Source organism: Brugia malayi, assembly GCF_000002995.4.
Source record: "Brugia malayi strain FR3 genome assembly, contig: Bm_v4_ChrX_scaffold_001, whole genome shotgun sequence".
Lineage (NCBI taxonomy): Eukaryota > Metazoa > Nematoda > Chromadorea > Rhabditida > Onchocercidae > Brugia > Brugia malayi.
The window spans coordinates 14,174,979-14,198,041 of NW_025062479.1; the positions used below are offsets into that span (position 1 = coordinate 14,174,979).

General features: G+C 27.2%; 6 protein-coding genes across 7 annotated transcripts; 3 read left to right on the forward strand and 3 right to left on the reverse strand.

The window, feature by feature from the left end:
• Positions 1 to 417: 417 nt before the first annotated feature.
• Positions 418 to 3,551, forward strand: Bma-swsn-6 (actin-like protein 6B, putative; the record flags this gene model as incomplete). The annotated part of the gene is made up of 14 exons (XM_043074814.1): positions 418 to 442; positions 623 to 699; positions 1,066 to 1,234; positions 1,300 to 1,400; positions 1,553 to 1,650; positions 1,758 to 1,852; positions 2,021 to 2,127; positions 2,234 to 2,323; positions 2,411 to 2,472; positions 2,732 to 2,846; positions 2,971 to 3,051; positions 3,134 to 3,229; positions 3,302 to 3,388; positions 3,471 to 3,551. 14 exons carry the CDS (start codon positions 418 to 420, stop codon positions 3,549 to 3,551), a joined length of 1,284 nt encoding a protein of 427 aa, XP_042930748.1.
• Positions 3,552 to 4,075: 524 nt separating this feature from the next.
• Bm1097 (Uncharacterized protein) lies at positions 4,076 to 5,850 on the reverse strand (the record flags this gene model as incomplete). Of its 2 annotated transcripts, XM_043074815.1 has the most annotated exons (3): positions 4,076 to 4,106; positions 4,526 to 4,631; positions 5,654 to 5,684. In XM_043074815.1, the coding sequence occupies 3 exons, from the start codon at positions 5,682 to 5,684 to the stop codon at positions 4,076 to 4,078; spliced, it is 168 nt and encodes a 55-aa protein (XP_042930749.1). The 2 variants fall into 2 exon arrangements, with proteins under 2 accessions (XP_042930749.1, XP_001894573.1); XM_001894538.1 differs by lacking the exon at positions 4,076 to 4,106 and having other exon boundaries at positions 4,535 to 4,631; positions 5,654 to 5,850.
• A 5,087-nt stretch (positions 5,851 to 10,937) lies between these two features.
• Bm7195 (Uncharacterized protein) lies at positions 10,938 to 13,407 on the reverse strand (the record flags this gene model as incomplete). The annotated part of the gene is made up of 5 exons (XM_001894539.2): positions 10,938 to 11,018; positions 11,318 to 11,482; positions 12,145 to 12,378; positions 12,600 to 12,687; positions 13,028 to 13,407. 5 exons carry the CDS (start codon positions 13,405 to 13,407, stop codon positions 10,938 to 10,940), a joined length of 948 nt encoding a protein of 315 aa, XP_001894574.1.
• A 2,318-nt stretch (positions 13,408 to 15,725) lies between these two features.
• Positions 15,726 to 16,916, reverse strand: Bma-mff-2 (MGC80099 protein, putative; the record flags this gene model as incomplete). Its single annotated transcript, XM_001894540.2, has 3 exons — positions 15,726 to 15,929; positions 16,161 to 16,259; positions 16,704 to 16,916. 3 exons carry the CDS (start codon positions 16,914 to 16,916, stop codon positions 15,726 to 15,728), a joined length of 516 nt encoding a protein of 171 aa, XP_001894575.2.
• Positions 16,917 to 17,737: 821 nt separating this feature from the next.
• On the forward strand, positions 17,738 to 19,004 carry Bma-sedl-1 (conserved hypothetical protein,hypothetical protein; the record flags this gene model as incomplete). Its single annotated transcript, XM_001894541.1, has 3 exons — positions 17,738 to 17,932; positions 18,462 to 18,575; positions 18,879 to 19,004. The coding sequence occupies 3 exons, from the start codon at positions 17,738 to 17,740 to the stop codon at positions 19,002 to 19,004; spliced, it is 435 nt and encodes a 144-aa protein (XP_001894576.1).
• A 793-nt stretch (positions 19,005 to 19,797) lies between these two features.
• Positions 19,798 to 20,165, forward strand: Bm7508 (Uncharacterized protein; the record flags this gene model as incomplete). The annotated part of the gene is made up of 2 exons (XM_043074816.1): positions 19,798 to 19,842; positions 20,022 to 20,165. The coding sequence occupies 2 exons, from the start codon at positions 19,798 to 19,800 to the stop codon at positions 20,163 to 20,165; spliced, it is 189 nt and encodes a 62-aa protein (XP_042930750.1).
• Positions 20,166 to 23,063: the final 2,898 nt, after the last annotated feature.

Here is a 23,063-nt window from a genome sequence, read left to right on the forward strand (position 1 = left end):
TTCAATTTGCATGACTTTTCGAGATAAAATGTCATTTCATTTGTTAATTGCAATGGTTGAACAAATCATATTCCAAGAAAGGATAGTTCGAGTCATTTTCGAATTTAACGAAGAGTAAAATCTCGTTAAACTTATATCAGATCTCTTTTCTCACTAGAACCCTGCAAAAAATGAAAACAATCGACACATCTTACCGTTACGATGACCATGCAAACACTACAATTTCATTGTGACATAACCAGTGTGATTTAACAGTATTGCAAACCGGACTTTGTCCAAAGTATGAAATTTTGATACTTCAGGCAGTTAGTAAAATTGGATTAATCGGCACTTTCTGCATTGTTGTTGGCATTGTAGCTAATTAACTTCCATATAAAGGTGTTACTTATTGCACATTGTCGAGAGTAACGTGTAATTATGAGTGGAGGGGTTTATGGTGGTGGTAAGTTCATATTTTTTTTCGAGTTCAGTATAATCATATTTTTTTCTTCAATATGAAATAGTATATATTTTAGCAATAATAATGTTGACGAAACATTTTTTAGTGCTTGTCTGAATATATTATATCAAGAATCAGCAACTAGAATTAATTCCTATTATTCTTTTATGTTTTTGTATTCAGATGAAGTTGGTGCTTTGGTTTTTGATCCGGGTTCGCACACATTTCGAGTTGGTTTTGCTGGTGAAGAATTTCCAAAAGTAAGCTTTCATAAATTTTCTGAAGCAGCGTTGAGCAACCTATTATTATTGCGCCAAAGATTTATTAATATAGGTAAGATGATGTTTCGATTAAGGGATGGATGAGTAAAAACAAGAGTTCTAATGGTCTGTACTGTGATTTTTTTTTTTATTTGGGAGGGGGGATGGTACTGGAACTTTGTTAGGCATCAAATTGAGTTGCCGAAGCTTATTATAGTGATAAATTTTAACATAGTTTTAATGAATTATTTATTGTTGTATGTGAAATAAATTCCAGTTGTTGACATAACAAATCTTATAAATTTCTAATCGTATATTGTCATGGTTTTAAATTTTTACAAAAGTGTAGTTTTACATTATTTTAAGGGTGATATACCAAGTCAAGTTGGTGTGCGGGATGTCTTAGATGAAATAGATGACACCGTGGACCAAACTACTCAAAAAGCAAAAATGAAGGATTATTTTATTGGGCGGACCTTTGTTAATGTTCCACGACCAAGGACGGAAATTAAAAGTTACATGAAGGATTGCATGAGTATGTTTTTTGTTCTAAACGTCCTTTTTTGTTTATGCAGTACCACTTTTTATTGCGATATTTAGTTGATGATTGGGATATTTTCGAGCAATTGGTCGATTACTCATATAGTCGTATTTTATTCTCTGAAAGCCAATACCAGCCTGTACTGTTTTCCGAAGCTGCAGTAAGTTCATTTTTGGTATTGTGCGATTCTTTATTATTAGATGTTATTTACTAGCGTTCCTTCGTCATCCGCACATCCATTTATCATTAATTTGTTGCATTTTTGTACATTTTTTTTAGATTTATGCCTCAACTAAGTAACTAAACTTTTAGTGGAATACAAAAGCAAACCGTGAGAAATTGACAGAATTGATGTTCGAGAAATACAATGTTCCCACGTTTTACGTTGTTAAGAATGCTGTTCTTTCATGGCAAATTTATATTTTTCATATTTTTAAATTTCCATTTTTCTTTTGAATAACTGAAATATGTGCTTAACTGATGATATTTGCTTCTTATTATGAGTAAATTGTTTCAGTTATGCGAATGGTCGAACAGCTGGATTAATTCTGGATAGTGGTGCTACACAAACCTCTGCTGTTCCTGTATTTGATGGATATTGCATAACACATGGTAGTTTTTTCATACAATTTGTAGGTTTTTTTTAGATAGTCTACTAAGTTTTTATTGTTCATGGAACTTTAGAAAAGTTTCATTCAGATAGTATTCATTCGGTAAATGTACATAAGTAACTTTTGAAATTTTTTATGTCGTATAGCCAAAAAACAAGTATTTTTTCAGCAGTGGTAAAGCAGCCAGTCGGCGGCGATATGGTTGCGGAGCAGTGCCGTTTGATGCTAGAAGAACAAAAGATTGATCTTGTGTCTTCTTATAAAATTGCATCAAAGGTATTATTTCTGTTGATACTTAAGTGAAACTTTACGAATAAACATCATCCATATCTTATCATTAGCATTTCATTTAAATAATTTATTATTTAAATTACTATTTTAGGAAGTGGTTAATGAAATGGAGCCGCCTATATGGACTGAGAAAAAAAATTTGCCTGAAGTTACGAAGAGCTACGAAACATACATGGAAAAGGTTTGTATTCAGTTGTTGTTGAGATGGTGAATGCTTCCTGATTTTCTCTTGAAATCATTAAAGTGAAGTGAAATTTGTCACTTTCAGCAAATTCTTGAAGATCTCGCAGCCTCGGTATTACAGTGTTGCGATACTCCTATAGATGTTGAGTAAGTTTTCAATAAAAATGTTTTTTCTTTTTGCTAAGTGAGCAGTAAGTATTGATCGACTAATGAATTACTTTCGTTTGTAATTAATAGTTCTGTGGATTGTAATTCCTTTTTATAGAGGCGACAGTCGTGCTATTACGAAAGAATTTTTTTAGAAGTGCTACTTGTGAAAATAGTTTGAAACTTTACTTCAAATTGCAGTTACATTTAATTCCTTGACTTCAAAGCATTTCTGCGATTTGCTAGTTTATGTCTTTAGATTTGCCGAAAAACTACCATCGTCACCGTTTTGCTTTCCAAATGGGTACAGTAAAGAATTCCAAGCAGAAAGAATCAAAATTCCAGAGGGCTTATTTGATACGACATATTTGAAGGCAGCGTTTCTCAAATATTAATTTAATAGCTCGTTCTTGAAATAGCATTATAGTTCTTCACTTCTGAATTTATTCAGTCAATTATATCTTGGTCGTTGATTACTGTGGCTCACAATATTTTCAGGCAGTAAATACTTCCTCAATTATGTCAGTCTCGCAGATTGCAGCTACAGCTTGTGGAATGTGCGACATTGACATACGACCGGTTAGTTATTTGAAGAGGATTAGGAAGAGAAAGGATTTTTGGATTTAAGATAGTGCAATATATATATATATATATTTTGCAGACGATGTACAGCGGTTTGATGGTGACCGGTGGTAACTCATTGTTGATGGGTTTTACTGAGAGACTTAATCATGATCTTGCTCACAAATGTCCACCGGTTAGTATATTACGTTATATTTACTTGTTTGTATATTTATATGCATTATCTCTAAAATTTGTTATTTTGTAGACGATAAAGCTAAGAGTTTATGCGGCGCCAACACCAATGGAACGACGATTTGGAGCATGGATTGGCGGGTCCATTTTAGCGTCTCTTGTAAGTTATATTATCGTTTATTCTGTTATAAATATTTCATATTATTTTGCTTTGTTAACTAAATATGCAAAGAAAAGTGTAGGGTGCCTTTCAACAAATGTGGATCAGTCGGGCGGAATATGATGATGAGGGAAAGTCGATTGTTTCAAAGAAATGCGCATAAAATGAAAGTGCTTGTTGATTATAAGGTGATTATGATGTTATTAGTTGGTTGATAAATTTCGCCTTATGATGATGTTCTAAGTGATCTTTGTAAGACATTTGTTAGATGGAATCTCCTCTAATAGTGTTTTTTTTAAGTCGTGCATTCATTGCTTTCTATAATTGAAGTTTTTTTTTTTTTTTTTAGTTTGTTTAACAGGCAATTGATTGTGAACGATCTCCTTTCTGTTGTTTAACAGTGTTAAATTGTTTTTATGATTTGTTATTTCGAGCGATTATTTATACTTATTTGTTTTTGCAGCATCTCAAACTCTATCATTCTATGAAGTAATTTAATTAGACATTGCCTTTTAAATTATTCAGGTTTTCGCCTGTTATAGCTTTATTTTAGCCAACAGAATGTTATATATAAATTTTAAAGTCTGAAATTGTAAGTTGAATTAAGAAATTCATTCAGTGATCTGCAATGAACAAATATGTGTATATATAATCCAACCAACCACTTTTTTTTTTCATCGTTGCTTATTAATATCTGCCTTCCTCTTCAGACATCATTCTGAAGAACAATAAAAAAATAAGTTATTCACCTTTTCGTTTTTCATTTTCATTTTCGGACCGCAAATTTGAAAAAGTAAACGTAGATTGTGAAGTTGGGAATTATCTTTCTGCTTTTTGTGTGATATTTGATAAGATTCAAACAGTTCTCAGATCAAACCTACTGAAAACTTGGAAATGAATGGTAGTGTATGAAGAAGTTATCAATGAACTTAATAAGTAAAGCTAAAGTTAATAAAGGAGAATTCAAGTAGTTGTGGTACAGATATTTTATATTTTTGAGTTAATAAATAGTGGTCACTTTAATATAGAACTTTACATTACATTAAATGACAGGAATGGGGAAGGTAAAATTATTAGAAATTCCAGTTGAAAAATATCAATTATAGCATAGTAATGATGTAGAGGAGCAAATTTTACTCATTGTATTTATTCGCTACCGGACACTCTTGATTCACCCGTTTCACCATCATATAAATAAATACCAGTTTTAGCAAACCATGGTAATCCTGATTCCGAACGTTTCCTAAAAATGAAATTATGTGAAAGCATTATTGGAAATGTTACATTAGCAATGTTGATGTTAAATAAATTATTTTATTGGTAAAATTGAATCATGGGAATATTTTTTTGGGTTTTATTTGTTCATTTGTCTTTGTAACATAAAAAATTTTTTACGTTTATTCAATTTTTGTAGATAATGGAACTTCCTTATTAGTCGATCAATTGTTTAATTATAGGAAAAGCATAAAAAGACATATCTAAATACGAAAGTGGTATAGCATACATTCCACAAAATTATTGATTGTAATCTGATAGGAATAAATTGATGAATATGCTATCAGTAATAGGAAAAGATATCCATAATAGAAATAGAAAAAAATTTACCTAATATTAAGTATTTAAGCTAAAAACAGAAGCAAAGGTATATTGATCAAATTTTTAGTATTAGACAAATATATGTGATTTATTTAATCATATCATTATCACATGCCACATTATACAATATGCTTATGATAATGATAAAGTAAAATTTATTATAGTAATAAATTAAATAAAATTAAAATAATAAAACAACAAAAATAAAATAAATAACGCCTATATTATTAGAAATTGCTTGAAGTTGAATCATTTAAAATTGAAAAACTTGCATTATTAGAAATCGTTTAAATTAAATTTCATTAAATTAACAAAAAATCATTCAAAAAAATCATTAATCATTATTAGAAGCAATTTAAAATTTAATCATTTAAAATTGAAAGAAAGAAGAAAATCAGAGCAATTCACAAATTTTTTAAATTTAGTTTATTTAATTTCTATTTGTTAATCCTATAACATTTTAAAATTGAATCATTCAATAACATAAAAGTTCCATAAAAATTCGTGTGTATATATTAAAATATTATATTAATATAACATTATTCCTTTTCTTTTTTTTTCGCTTTTATTTTCTTTTCACTTTTATTTTCTTTTCACTATTATTTATTATTATTATTATTATTATTATTATTGTCACCATTATTAATAAATAAAAATGATGAAATTTACCTGCAACAATCCCTATTAATTTTGCAATCATAAAGACATGCTAATAATAAAGTAAGTAGAATGAGTGCCATAAGACAGATAGGTAATAAATGATGAGTTATAGGTATTTCAAATAATTCCTCAGTTGTACTTTTTTGAGTTGTAGCCGAAGTTATTGTAAACATTGTTGTCTTCTTCTTCACATTATCCAGTGACATCTGCAATATACAATTTTAATTTGTTTTTCTTAATATATATATTAATTTAACAGAATCAAATATTTTAAAGAATGAAAAAAATTGTATTGTAAAAATTTACATATCGTGAAAATAATTTTAAAAACTGACATTAAAAATGAATATTTGGAAAAAAAATACTTATATATATAATTTAATAATAATATTGCTTCAAAATTTTTCAATTTAGTAATTCTTTCATAGCATTATAATCTACAGTTTTCCTATTGAAAATAGTATAGCATTATAAAAATAATATTAATTTATCAATGGTCAAGAATCCTAAAAGATTTTTCAATAAGTTATTTTCTCGGAATTTGGTTTTAAACATTATCATACATGTTTTTTTTTTTTTCTCAACAAATATTTTTTAAAAGTAGCATTAAAGTATAAATTCAAAAAGTGCTAGCAAATTTTTTTTAAGCAAAAAAAATTTCAAATATCTATATGAACATAATTATCTAACTATTGATAAAAAAATAAATAACTTATTAATGGTCAAAAATCACAACAGATTTTTCAAAAATTTATTTTCCGAGAATTTGTTACCATACCATATTTTCCTTCTTTTTTTCTTAGTAATAATTTTTTTTTAAAGATAATATTAAAATATAAACTCAAAAATTCTGATAAAGTTTTTTTGTAAATAAAACGAACAAACAAACAATGTAAGTTTATTATTGTTGCTATTTTGTACTGAAAAATTTTTTTAAAGAACCAAACAACAAAATGATAAATAAATGAAAAATTTAAATAAGACATAACAAAATTTGTCATTTCTTTCTTCTCAATAATCTTAATACAAAATTATTTTGATCGTTTTTTCCCTTTTCCTTTCCTTTTTTTCCTTTTTAACATTTTGATGAATAATTTCAAACAATTAATAAATAAACAATTTCACAAATGTAAATGAATGCCTAGGAAATGAGGAGGAAACGTGAGAGAGGAAGAGAGAGAGGAAAAGAGATGGAAAGAGGAAATAAATTGAGAGAAATGTTTACTGTTTGTTAAATATTTATCAACAAATAACATATCTTTCATAAATTTAGATAATAATTATTAATGAAAGAACAAAAAAAAAAATTTTTTTTTTTCAAAGAATTACTAAAAAAGGAAAGAAAAAGAAAAAATTTATTAACAAAATGAAGGAATATTCTTTCATTTTGATGCAATACATGTTAATATGCTAATAACCATTATGTAGAGCTTAACAAATGACGTTTGTGTCATTTTGTAGCAAATATAATTAACTTTTATATAGTAGTAATTGTTATATTTGTACGACATGCACACACACACATGTCGCATTCATTAAAATTTTTGTAATACCTGTTTCTTCCTCCTTCTGGCTCTCTGTCCCTCTCTCTCTCTCTCTTACTCTCTTTCTATCGATAAAATAGCTATGAAAGATTTTCATTAATTAACCTTTGTTAAATGTAATTCTAAATTAATATCGATTAATTTCAAATTATTAAAACTAACATTAGCATATATTAATTACATTCATATAAATGTATGATTAATGCAGTAAGAGAGTGTAAATTCGATAATTTGATAAAAGTTAGTGACAGTAGCAACAATAAATGTAAAAGTTACATATATCGATTAAATTGAATTTGTTTAAACGAACGACAAGAAAACATTAATTTTCCATCATTCATTTTCAATTTGCTAAAATTCAAACAGAGCAAATATTCAATAATGCTAATTTAACCTTTGCTCTTTCATTTCTTTCCTTTCTCCCTCTCTCTCTCTCTCTTTCTTCCCTTCTTCCTCTTCAAATTTTTACATATTGCATTCGATTAAAAATTTCGCATTCTCCAACTACGTCATAATTTACATTATGAGATACTTTTATTTCTATACTTCGTAATCATATCATATTTTCCTTACAAAATTCTCACAATAATATGATTCATCGCTGTTTATTGAATTTAACATTAACATATTCATTTCATGAAAATTTAATTGCTCAGATTGAATTACATTGATGATAATTTGTTTATAATGAAGAAAAAAAAAATGAGCAAATTACAAAACTGATTGATGGAATTGATTGATTATTCGTAAAACATTACTATACAATGTCTGCTCACATTTCAACTTCGATTGCTTACAAAAATAATTTAGTTCGATCCATTTTTTTTTTTTGCTAGTTAAAAAAGAACAAAAAGAAGAGAAAAGAACAGCAAAACTATGGAATTTCAAGTTTTAATCTAATTTAAGTTTTAAACCAGTATTTTAATAGCTTAAACATTTGTGATGATTTATAAAAATTATTAAAACTGTCAGCTAACAAATGTTGCTATAAGTGAAAAAGGTGAAAGAAAGAGAGAGAGAGAGAAAAAAAAAGATATAAACACTGCTGTATTTAATTCATTCATATTTATCAATAAAAAAAAATCATTTTATTGAACATATCATTTGTAATGTAAATATTTAATAAAACCTCTATTTTATCAATTCATTGGAGTATTTGATTTTTGATTTATTTCCGCCTGATCTAACCTGATCTAACAAACTTCCATCTAGTTTGCATAAACAAATTATTATTATTACGCTAATATTTATAATTACACTACACTAGAAATGCATAGTAGCACTAATTTAATCAAAATGATAATAAACATGTTTAACTCGTTTCATTAATACAATACAACTAAATGCTAAAATGCTATTGAATTTATCATTATTTAATTTATTTCTTCAACAAAAACAACTTTTATTTCAAATTAAAATTCTCTTATTATATGCTAAAAATATTATAAAATCTTCAATATAAGCAACTTACTCTTTCAACAAAATTCTTTTAGTTGAAAAAAAAGTAAAAAAAAAAAAAAAGAAACAAATGACATCACTCACATTTCATAGTTTTTGATGGTGTTTCATTGATGATTTATTGCTATTAAAATTAAAAGTTAGAAGGAAAAAAAATTTATATTTTTTGAAAATTAGGTAAATCATTTCTGCTTTCAATTGCTAATTTTGTTCAGTTTTTACAGAAAAGAAGAGAAAGAGAAAGGAAACTGTGGATGAATTGATGAAATTTTTAAGCTCAAAATTAGAAAATAATTTTTAAAAATTAAATTTGGTAGTTTTTGATTGGTAGGAAAAATTTACTGATGAGGTAAATAAATAAACCAAATAAGGTAATAATAATTTAGTAAGATAACGCATTACATTATATAAAACATTATTTCTAAAATAATTTATAAAATACATCGACATGTTAGATGAGAAACTGAGAATATATAACATGCAAATAAGCAAATTTATTAAATATGCAGTGGAAATCCTTTTTATTAAAGAGATTAATCATAAATAGCGTAGCTTGATTTAAATTTTCAGAGTTTTCTGTATACAAAAGAAAATGAAGTATATGCTTGGACATTAAATTTGTTTTTTTCAACAAATGCTTCCTATAATTTCATATTATTACCAGGAAATAAGAAATTTATACTTTACACTGTATATATTATTATTATTACTATTACTGTTATTATTATTATTTCACTAACAATACCATTCTATTCTGTCTCCCATCTTTTCAAGCAAAAATTATGTATGAAAGTAAATAGCAAATAACCACAATAAAGTTTTTCTTTTCCCTATCCTAAAAAATTTTCGCAAACTTCCAAAAAAAAAAAAAAAAACGCAACAAGACACCATTTTATTCAAAATTCAGTGATTTCATTTTAATTCTAATTGCATCTATTACTATTTTCCTTTCTGTTTGATTAGTTATTGTTATTTTATGTCATGATTATCACCTATTCAAAATAGATAAAAGAAATAAAAGTTAAATTTTATATAATATAACCGAGCATACTAATAATTTATAAACCTTATATAACTAATTTTAAACATTAACATAATGCTAATTTACATAATTTATTACAACAGTAAGTAATTCAATTTTTTTTTTCTTAAATAAATCTAAAACATATACCTTCAATATATTTGAACATTCATTCTAACGCTAGAACTGTTCCTTCCCAACAATAATTCACCAATCAAATTTCCTAGAAATACCTAGTCAACAACAATAATAAATCTAACACATGAGAGGGAGAGAGATGATGATGTAAAAATGATTAAAAAAAAACTCTCAGGAAGACAGGTGAATATGATAAAATGTATATGAAAATAGAAGAGAAAAGAAACAAATAGGTGGCTAGAAAATTGTGTCTTGCGCATCAATAGTGATATATCATCAGGAATCATTTTAATGAAACCAGTTTCTCATTTGTACAAGAAGATGAGCAGATCAAAAACTATCCATCAACTATTTTACCATTTTGATCATGGCATTAGAAAAAAAAAGCCCTTTAATGATTATAGTTATTTATAAAGGTATGAATTTATTGATATATTTGAATGAGATATATAATTTCTATGCATTTTAAATTCTGATGACAATAATTAAATTGCAAAGTATCATAATAAATTTAAGATAATTTTAACAAATCAGCAAACATAAATCTATATTTGCATCATAATAAAATTTTCATCAAAAAAAAAATAGAGTTTGTGAAATAGAATTTGCAAGTTGTAAGCAGTTGTGATTCAAAAAATTCAGATTTGTGATGCGCTCACAACCACAGGTTTATTACAACATTAAAAACAATGATTGATATGAAGAATGTGAAAAACAAAAAAATATAAATAAAAATATGGAAAGTAAAAAACCAGAAATTAAGAAAAAAAAGTGATGTTTTTGGTCATCTCAATCTGCAAGAACAAATCAGGACTAAGTTGGTTTTTGTTTTCTTTTGTTCAGAAGCAAGCCTTGAAAAAATTTTATAAACAGAACACTTTATAAAGTTTTCAATGTCCGAATAGCCACAACAAATCTTTTTAAAGAAAAACAGTACTTCCACATTTAAGATTAATTAAACATGAAATGAACATTACTATTCTGATTATTTGTTCATTTTGCATCTTCAACACTGGTGCTGTTGAGAACTGAACAAAAAACCATTTTTTTTTTTGCGCGAAAAATAATGTTCCCTACTCTATTAATGAGAGTAGTACTATCTACCTTATATTATAGAAACAATAAAATTACATTACAAACCCAACAGTTTTGCTCGCCTTTCGCGATATATCTTTAACCAGCGCTCTTCACGTACAATTTGATCTTCGAAAAACTGAAAAAAAAAAAAGGAAAAAAAAAAACTGTTAAAATCAATAAATTCACTAAAACAATTTAGTAGAATGAACTGAAACATTTCAAAGATAGAAGCAATTGACAATGTATTCAGTTAAACACCTCAACTCATATAGAACCCACTGAATAACAAAAAATGGCTAACTTTAGAAAGACATATGAAGCGTTGCACTTGAGATTGAATAAAGAAGAAACACGGAAAACAATCTTCTTCTATAATTAACCTATATGCTTATTCTTTTGGTCAAATTATCATTTAAAAAAAGATAAATAAAATACCCGTGCATTGGCAAGCGGTATTTCCTTATCGACTTCAACATCACCAACTGCTTCTTTTTTCTCATCACTATATCTTTTCTCGGCATCTCGCCATTTTGGTCCAAACATCGCTTTATCATGTTCATCTTCTTTCTTAGTTACCATTGCTGTACGATCTGTTGCATCCTGAATAAAAAAAATTAAATGAAAATGATTTAAAAAGAAAAAACAATTAACAACTTCTTTCCTCTATAATACTAGTTATTATTAACAAATATCCACCAATTATTTTACCTTTTTTCAAATGGCAAACTTTTAATCGATTACACTATGAAATTAGAATTTAAATAAAAAGAACGAAAATAATAAAAAAAGAAAAACGGGAAAAAAGTTAAAAAAAGTAACCACTGTATCAATTAAATAAAATAGCCACTGTTAATGTGAATTAACTTCTTACACAAACAAGCCCAATACATCAGACATGTCTAATACGCTTCATCAATATGTAAGAAAAATATCATTGGTTTTAAAAGAATTACAGAAATGTCTGATATATTGGGCTTTTTTTTTAAGTTTGAGATTTTTTAACTTTCTATTTACTACCCGATTAGCTAACCTACTAATTTTACAGCTATTTTTTTTACCCTGCTGAAAACTGATTAAAGACAATAAATGACAGATTCAAATATTATCCCTTATTTCTCAAAATATAAAACTGAAATGACTCCATAAAAGAAAGGACAAAGAACATCAAAAAGTTATATCTACAAAAAGATTTAAAAATTACAAAAGTATTCTAATACTGTTATGCACTCAAAATTTACATAAAATTCAATATTCAAATGAACCTCTTTCCTCACTCGTCCACCAGCTCCTCCAGAAGAAGAAATAAATGATGACTGATGAAAACCTTCTTCTTCGATACGTTCAATATCACGATGTCGTGCTATCGTCTCCATGACTGTCAAATCCATACTTGAATATGAATCACTCAATAAACCTCTTGCTTCAACGACACTACCCATTTTTGTTTGAGCAGATTCAAGAGCTGAACGCATTCGTGACTTCATCACTTCTATTTCCTTAAAATATAATAATGAAAGTGCCCTTAACTCAAAAAATTATATATCGTATCGTTCAAAACTTTCAGTAATAATTTTCCCCATCTCTAACTTTTACAATATTTTTCGTCCGAAAAACTCATTACTTGTATTTCTTTAAAATATAATAATGAGCTTTCTCTGAACTCTCCATAACAACCATTATTTGTTAATAAATTTCTACCGTTTCTAGCCAAATTTACCTTCACTGTATTCTTCATTTTTTCTTGGCTAGTTTTGCTGCATTGCTTTGAATGTCGGTGCTTCGTGCTCCGCTTATCATGCTTATCTCTATAAAAATTACAGCAAATTCACAATTGAATTCTTTCTCTTTTTTTGTCTCTTCATTGCTGTATTTTTACAAAAGAAAAAAAAGATCAAAAAATTTTCATGAAAGAAAATGAGAATAAAATAAGAAAATTCAACATATTGTGTTTCAACTGCAATTTAATAAATTATGCGATATTTTTTTATATTGTGATATTATATCACAATATAAAAAAAAAATTCTAAAAATCTTAATTCATTATTAAATCTAAATTAACCCAACTATTTTCATCATTATTATCACAAATTATCATAAAATAAATCGTAAAAAGGAATTATCATAAAATAAAATAACAAAACTGACTTTCCAATTCTTTCACTGCTTCTGCTTTTGCTTCGATCACGATTATGCCAAAGATAACTTTGACTCCTTTCTCGACTATGCCGCTTGCCACTACTTTTACTTCTACGTCTTCCATGACTTCGACTTCGATTACTACGTCGATCTCTACTTCTACTCCTGCTATAACGTCGATCTTGACTTTTACTCCTGCTATAGCGTCGACCTCGACTTACGCTTCTACTACTACGTCGACCTCTACTTCTACTCCTGCTACTACGTCGATCTTCTCTACTTCTGCTTCTGCTGCTACGTCGATCTCGACTTTTGCTTCGTGTTCGTCTTCCGTAACTGCCACTATCGCTACTTTTTGATGATAGCTGTCGACTTTTCATTCTTCTCATATTTCACTGTAAATTTATTAAAATCGTATTTAATGATATAAACATTCTGTCTATTATTTATATACTATTCAAATTAACATACTTAATTCATGATTTGTAAGCTTTTCCACATAAAATTTTGTTAGTAATTTTATTAATCTAAAAATTTAAATTTATCTCATAAATTCCTCTCCGTACATATACAACACATATTACATTATTTCTCCAATTGTACATTCATTAGGAATTACAGAATTTCTTGACAGTAAAAGAATTTTCTTAATATTATAAAAACTATTTCCATTAAAATAAGTACCATTTCCATACTACCACAACTCCCCAAACCCCTTTTTTTCCTTTTATAACAGCGAATTGAAATTTCCATTACTAGCGGTTCAGAGCAATTTCGCGACTTCTAGAAATTCTCCAATGCTAAAAGTTGCCTTTCGTTTTCGTTTTTGTCATGTTTAAACTATGGAAAATTGAAAAAGAAAAACTACAAAGCAACGAAATAGTATGAATAAAAATTTATGTTATCTTATTAACATTTTATTTTCTACAAAAAAGAAAAAAAATAATTTCAATCAAATTAGCTTCTTCATTTGCTTATTACGAAATCAAAGAACTTATTGAAAATTTACAAAAGTTTATCAATAATCACATTTATTGTACACACACTTTTTATTATTTACAATCTTGAAATACGTAATAATAAATTCTACGATTTCTGATGTTACCGTGATAATGTTCTTATTGGTAAAAATACAGCAGAGAAACCTCAAAATCTTGCCTTTTTCAAAAGTTACTTTTCTTTTACATTTTGCTTGAGAGAAAATATTAAATTATATTATCAATTCAACTGTTGATAACTTAGTTTTACAGAAATAAAGCTATCATTGATATATCACCATTAGATGCTGATATTTGTGTCCTTTTTGCTTTTCTTACATTTTAATCATTCTACTAGATCGTATTCAGCAAAGAAATTGTAACATTCGCTAAACTTTTTCAGCAAAAAACTTGTCAACTTCATTCGTTCTGAGCAATCAAATTGTTTTTTATTCAAGGTGGATTGAGATTAGCCGAGACTTTTATGTTTCTAGTTTTTTGAAAAGTGAAAATTACGTCACAATGATCTGTTTCGATTGTGACAACTTCAAAATATGCAGGTTTAATAACCTGCATACGTCATCTTAATGATGTTACTGTACCATTTTACAGGTAACTATTGCAATACTTTATGACAAATGACCAGAGAAAAACCCTTCATAAGAGAAACTTCATCATAAGTGGAGTAATGAAGTAACTCTTTTTTTTTTTTTTTAAAAAAAAAAAGCCAAATGCGTACTTTCTAAGGAATTTGATTGAGAAGTGAAGGTCAGAAACACCTGAGTAAAAAGAGAATGGAGGAACGAAAACGACTAATTCATGAGTTTGAGATTCAATTTGCTCCTTGAATTAAGAATACATGCGATAAAAAAAAACCGTTAAAAATAATCATACGGAAGAATATCTGAAAAATTGGTAACACTTTACACCTATCAAGAATTCGGATGAAAATATTTAAGTGAGACAAATGTGGAAATAAGAAATTGTGACTGGCTATGTGTATGAAGAGTAAAATGCCTAAAAAGAGAGTCAAAAAAAAAAAAAAAATCAATAATAATTGCTTTATATTTACTACCATGCATTACCACTTCATTTCTGTGTATGAAAATGGTAAAAACAATCATTACTGTAAAATTTACTTTCTTGAAATCCAAATACTTTTTATAAAAATATGTCAGAGAACTTGAAAAGGTAATCAAAATCCAACAATTACACTATGCATAAATCTCCTACATATAAAATCAACATTTAATAAACACAGTACAACTCTTCATGCATACTCTATTAAAGATTGAAAAGAGCTTAATGATTGAAAAATGGAGATCCACAAACACAATTTGCTAAAATTAATGCGCTTCTGATATCTCAGCACAAACTGTAAACGATATCGAAAACAAAATATTGCGGAATAAAATTGAGCAAAAGTGAAAAATAATAAAACCATGCCAAAGCTACGAACAGTGCTGTCGAGTAACTGGTGGTTCTGATATAGCTAGAAATAGAATCTACAAACACAATCGGAAAACTGCATCATAATAAATCCTTATTTTAGCTTCTCTCAAATTCCTCAGATAAAATTAAGAAAGAAACAGTTTGCAATTAGTGGTTAAGTTATTGAACATGAACGAACAATAGAGGACAATTCATTGGAATATAATGCAGGATGCATTTCATATCGTTAATGCAAATATTCGCAGAATTAGAGAAAAAAAAAAACCGAAAATCAAACTCTAGACCTTTTTCTTAAAAAATAAATATAAAAATAGGCCAGTAATACTGAACACATATGTCCACAACAATGATTCTTTCGTTTTTCTGCGCTCGAAGTCATCTTCTAATTGATACAAACGTGTCGACAAGCGCCCTAACTGCCGTCTCATTAACTTCAGTTCACGTAAAGGATTCTGTTCTATCGCCAGTGATGATGAAAGTTCCTTTAGAAAAAAAATATTATAACAATATATAGTTTTAAAAACAAATAAGGCACAACAAGCCAACAGATCCTTTTCTTTACATATGATCAAACCAAAATAATTTTAGAAAAAAGAATCAAAACGCAACAATAAATCAGTTTATTATAACAATATAAAATTTATTATATGAAATACAATATACTTCATGCAAACGTGCAAACGTACGGATTTGAAAAGTAAACAAGGACGCACTTGTAAAGGAGGAGAATCTTTAGGAGAAGGCGCATCACCAGCAATTTCCGGACATGGCGTATTGTCAAGTGTTAGTATGGTTGGCGGACTGGCTAATTCCTCAAATGACAACTTTTATTATATTAATGCACCATTCTAAGAAAGATTGTACCCTATTTATTGTCACAAAATTGATCCATAACTTTTTACAAAATGAGAACTTGAAAAATAATAAGGAATAAAATGCTATTCAATATACCTTTGGTAAGTGTATTCATGCATTTGCTGAAATTACTAATAGCGTAAGTTGTAAAATAATTGAAGATTTAATATCATGTCGCCACACTTTTTTTTTTTTTTTTTCTCATAACATTCAGAAATTTCTCACAACACTCACTATACGTTACTCGTATCTATTTTTAATATCTAAGAATAATAGTAGTTGCTATTACACATTGTAATCCCAGCAAAAATTCCTATCTTTTAATGAATTTAATTAATCAGCAATACCTAATTTATTTTTAATGGGAGAAAAAAAAATCATGTATAAAAATGAAAATTTACAGTAGTTGGATAGAGAATCGCCATACGATCAAGCATAACTTCAGATGGTGGCGCACGATCGGCACGTGTTTCATTACCACCAGCAACAAGAATTCTTTCTGGTACATTCATCTGATAAGCATACTTATCACCTTCGATATGTGTTTGACGTTGCTTTTTATAGTTCTGTTGTTCAGTGTCACCCGCAACTGTAATATGCTGCGGCACATGCATTTCGTTCTATACTGCAATAATAATAATAACAATAATAATAATGATAATGATAACAATAATAATAATACATAACCTGTGAGGAGAAAAGAATAAAAAATGAAAAGAAATAATAAGAAAAGATAGAATATGTTACGAATATCTTTGTAATTAAGCAGACCCTTAGTACTTTATCAAAAAAAAAAAAAAAAAAAAAAAAAGAAAAGATTAGCAACAGATTCATAAATATGTAAAAAAGTATTCAAGTAAATCATATCAATAATGTACCCAATAATTCTAAAACATATTATGCTTCGTTCATTATCAATGTGAACAAATTTACTATAATATAATGATATCCTTAAGAATTGTTATCTAATAATTTTAAATTATACATTTGTAAACATGCGAAAATTAACTGATGAAAAATAAATATTACTTAACGTAAATTCATATCATCGAACTGTAAATGAAACAGAATATTTCACTACATGACTTTTTATTTGTTACTCTTCAATGACTTTTTCAAACTAGTTGATTGCTTTTTAAACATTCATATAAATTTTTTGAGCAGTAATTGATTGATTTATAAAGCAAAGAATTACATTTAAAATGACAAATAACAAGAGTGAAAGAGAAAAATGTAGGGGAAATTGATGTCTATTTCATTGGCAAGGGCCACGTTAAATTTTAGCTATACCTTTTTTTTTTTTTTTTTCATATCTGAGAGGACAGCTGTTATCGTTGCGCATTGAGGTGGCAGGTGAAGTGTTGCATAATTATGTAGTTTTTTCCTTGTTTTTATTTAATTAGTCGTGGATATATGAACTAAATTATAGAATGGAATGACTACAAGCCGAGAATATTACTTCGTTATTGTTGGACATAATGATCAGTTAATATTCGAAATGGAATTTCCAGTTGCTGATGCTAAGAAGCGACCTGATTCGGATGTACGTCATTTAAATCAATTCATCGCTCATGCTGCTTTAGATATTATTGATGAACAGATGCTTACTAATCCACAGATGTACCTAAAGGTATATATAAATTTATCCATTATATCTGGAAATACTAAATTATGAATATCTGGGAAAATTTAATTGGGTGTTGGAAGTAAGTATTAAAATTGCAGAGCTTCAGAATTTAGTGAACGAAAAGGAAGGCTTAAAATTTAAATTTGAGGTGTAGTAAATGTATATGTTTTAATGGTGAATGACTTTAGAGACATATTGATATAATTCAGACTTTAGTAAAGTAGTGATATAATTTAAAATAAGATTAACAAATGTTTGATTTATAGCTGATCTCTTTTTTTTTGAGCTACATCCTATTATTTATTCAAAAGGCAGAATTTTAACATTTTAATGTCTAGCTTGAAAACTTGTTTTTTTTTTTGTTAATCTCATGTTTTCTAAAATTTATTGGTGCTAATTTTATTTAGCTCTTGACGGATCGTAATGAGAATTTACTGAGTGTTTTGTCCAATAATAGGCGTACTTATTTTTCGGACAGCATTAAATTAAAGAAATTTGAAATCACAATCATGCAGTTTTGTTATTATTGCAGATTGTAGATAAGTTTAATGAATGGTATGTTTCTGCTTTTGTCACTGCGAGTCGTATAAGATTTGTTATGCTGCATTGTCAAAAGAATGAAGATGGGATTAAACAGTTTTTCCAGGTCCTTTTTCTCTTTATTTTTCCGAAGATGTTGAAAGTGATGCTTACGATATAAATGCTTTAATATTTAATTTTAGCATTTCAGTTTTTTTTCTTATTGATACAAAATTGATTTCGCATATGTGTAGGGCAATATATTTCAAAAGAGTTATCAGTTCCGACACCAACTCCTTTATTTATATGTTCGTTTTTTGCATTTACATGAAATTTGAAAAGCTTTATGTGTCACATTGCCGGCACGAAATTTTCATTTTAATAAAAATAAATTAACTTGTTATCATGAATGATTTATTAGATCATTCAGGAAATTTACGAAATGTATATAAAGCTTTCAATGAATCCATTTTACGAGATCGATTCTCCAATCACATCATACAATTTCGAACAAAAGTCGATGTTTTATGGGAAGAAATATTTGAACACGGGATGAATTACATTAGCAAAGTATTCTGATGGATTAAAGATTGTGCTATTTTTTGGTTTCTCATGTACTATTTTGTAGTGCAAAGTTGGCTGTCGTATATACGTATAATTTTTTAATATCTTTATAAAAACAAAAATGACAATTTTGAAATTTTACAAATGATGGAAGTTCATCTTAAAACTTTACTTCTTTGCAAGCTAGTGTAAATAGAAAAGGATTTATCACTTGATAGTGCGCTACAGTTTGATAGGAATTGAAATAAAATGATTTGGTCTTATTCATTTATGAAGCTAACAAGTTAGAATTTTTCCCATGCCAACATTTACCAAGAATTCTTCCATACTTACCTGATATCTTACTCTTCGTTGATTTTTAATTGTATATTCAGGTAACATTTTACAATGCTAATAGCAATATTTTTATCTGAGAATAAATATTTTCAATAATGTCTGATGTAGTTTCTTTTTTTTTTCGTATTGAATAACAAAATTTTCACGGTTGTGTTTTTGTGTATAATCTGATTTAAGGTAATAGATGTATGGCTGAAATATAGAGTTAAAAAAATTTGCTCTTTAGTGTTTTTCTAGACTTCTTTTTTTTTCGTGATCGTTTTTCTCTTTTTTTTTTTTTTGTATCTTCGTCAACCTTTTTGTCAAAGTTATGGTGGTTGTGACTCATATTGGTAACTCAGTCACAAATGCGCAGGGAAAAAATGCCGATCACATCATAAATATATATTTTCAGCTTACATTCAACGGAAAATTTGCTGCAGAGAAGTATACGCTTTTGACAGCTTGAAATGTGCCTTTCATTAATCTTGGTCATTCTTTGTTTTATCTTTCCAGTAAGTGAATTTGTTTTTTAAAATAAAGTCGAAATTTTATAACAAAATTTTTAATTAAGCAAACCATTTAGACACTAATTCCTAACTCACCCTTTGACTTCAAATTACCCTTTCAAAAAGCAAACATTACTGTTCATTATTTTTAATTGATAACAACTTATGTAGTAACTTGATTACAGCCTCTCGCAGTTTTAATCGTTCGAGGATGTGACGTACATCTTCTACTGAACATAATTTTTACGATTCTGGCTTGGTTACCTGGTGTTATCCATGCAATCTACATTTGCTTCTATTTTCAATCTTCGCCTGCATTCAATGTTTGAAACACTGAAAATTTTTCAGATGGAAACAAAGAGTTGTTCTAGTAATAATGGCGACAGTGTTTTTTATACGTAATTGTCGTTCTTTTGTTTTACTTAAATGTATTCCTTTTAGTTCTTCTCTATTCATCAATTTTATTTTCAGTAAAATTTAGCTAGTCTTGTATCATAACATTGACCATTGATTACTATCAATATGAAGAGAGAAAGCATATTTCTATGTCCTACTTTTTGCTAATGTAATAAGCTATTCTATTGTTTTAAACCATGAATTGGACTGTAAGCAGTTCGTGTTGCTGAAAATCTTTTTTATATCACTGCTAAGAAATATTATAAAGAAACACAGAGGTTTTTTTTTTTTTTTGATCTATGTATGATTTCGGCATCTTTTCTTGCGAAACTATGAAAATTAAAGTCTTGTTCACATTTAACGATTTTTATCGTTCATTCATTTATTGCTTTGCTTCATTTATTTGCTTGATTTTTATCTTCGCAATTTTTGTTAATATTTTCAGAATTGCAAATATTAATAAGCTTCCCTTATCATCTATTTTACTATAATTTGATCTGAATAATTAATTGCTTGTTGATTTCATCAATGTTATATTCATTACCAAATGGTTACACTACTTAAACTGTTGGAAACTACCTTAGAATACCTACAAAAAATGAATCTGAATTGGTAAAGAAAAAAGATGACAGAGAGCAATTAAAGTTATTACAAATATTTCGATAAATCAGATACTAACATTTGATTCTTTTCCCTTTTCTTGTTCTATCTTGAAGTGCATTATTTATCAGAGCATTTTAAATTTATTTAAATTTTAAATTTACTTGGAGTTTATTATATGTGTACAATTTTTAAGTTTTCGCTCTGTGAATTTTTTTTTTTTGTCACATGAAGTTAATTTTTTTTTAATTCTATGAACTATCACTATTTCTCTAATGCTTTTATGAATGCAAAGTTTTCTTATTGTTGTGAAGCTCGAATTGATTTCAATACTTTTGTGTATGTTTGTAAAGTAAGTATAAACAATATATAAGTAGTCGTAAGTAATATTATATAATGTGTGTGACCAAACTTCTAAACTTTTTCACTTCTGTGATGTTGTTTAGAAGCATAAGTATGGCTTAATAAGTATTTGGATATTGCTTTACATTTTTTTAAATTTACACTTTAACTATTCACGAAAAACCTTGCTATATTAAACTTTTCCGATCAATTTGAGTATAATCAAATGTGTGAAGTGGAATCATGTTTAGGAATCCGGAAGGAAAGTATTTTTTACATTTTTGACATTTTAAATTTATCCAATTTGTTAATTAGTGCCTTGGGAAATGAGATAAACGGGAAGGATAAAGTAATTCGTTTTTTTTTTTTTTTTTTTTTTTTTGTTTATATTCTCTTGATAGACAATTCAGCTACTAAAAAAAGAAAATTGAGAAAATATGAACGTTTTTATTGGTAAGAGAGAAATGTCAGTTTATTTATTCACAATCTATATGAATAGCATTTTATCACAAACTTAAAAATACTTTTATGTGTCATTTTTCTTATTAACAATTGTCATCTTCGTCATTTCTTTTTTTCATTCTTTTTTCTTTTTTTTTTTTTTTATTTTTCAGTTCGTTGCAATTACAGTTTACATCATTCAATGCATCATCATTCATCTATCTCATTCCAATCATTCATTTCATACAACTTTGAAATTGAAATGTTTGCTCCTCATTTGTTTGCCAATCTCTTAAAAATGTTTTTTTTGAAGACAATCTTTTAATAATATAGCAATTATTAACTCAAAAAAAATGATGAGATATGACATGTTTTGAATTTTTTATGATTACATTTTTTCGTATTTAGTCATTAAGTGTATTTGTTTTTCCTTAGAATACTTCTAAATCTTTTTTTTTTTTTAAAGAAATTTTTTGTTACATTGATTTTGTGACGATTTTTTTTATTTATATTAAATTTTCGAAATTTCATTAGCTGTTTGGAAAGGAAATGTTGTTTCTAATAAATTTGTAGTAGTTTTTAATATATGATATTAACAAATATTTTAAGTAATAAAAAGTGGGATGTTTTTTTCATAGAAAGGTATTTCCATTCCGTTATTTTTATTTTTCTTTCTTTTTTTTTTTTGTTTTTTGTTTTTGTTTTTAAGCAATGAAGGCATCGTGATTAGCTTCATTCAAAAGTAGTAATTTTCTTTAGCTAATATTTTTACTTTCTTAACTCTCCGATAGTAGCAAATTATTTTTAGGAATGTAGGAAAATCTGCATTATTTAAAGTTTTTTACTTTCAAGTAAATTTTTCAGTTGGATTTTTAATTTGCTTTCCTCAAATTTTCATATTTTAAATAAGCAATGTTTCTTCTAACAGTGCGTTCAATCAACGGTTCAGATAACCATAGCAACAATTAGAATTTCTTATCCGGATAAACTGATTAAATGTTCCCAGTATTCTTTCTACTTTTGAAACTTTCATTAATATTTCAAAATAATCTTTTGAAACAACAATTCCTTACTTCATTAGATTCCTATTTATTTCTTATACTTTACATACTATCATTTGTATTCTATTTTATTGTATTATAAGTGAAAATGAGATTCAAAATGTTCTAGCAAGATACTTTTTTTTTAAAAAAAAAGTTTTTAATCATAATCTTTTATAATCAGATTATGAACTATATAATCAGAATCAGAAATTTTTTTATAATTAGTTGGTGGTATTATCAGTGCTGTTTTTATTATCTTGAAAATGATGACAAAGAATAAAATATAAGGATCAGAAATAATTTTTTTTTTTTTTTTTCAGAAATAATTATGTTTAAAAAATGAAGTAGTAATGATATTATTAGAGGAAATAGATATTATTAATCAAATAATGATAATGAAATGAG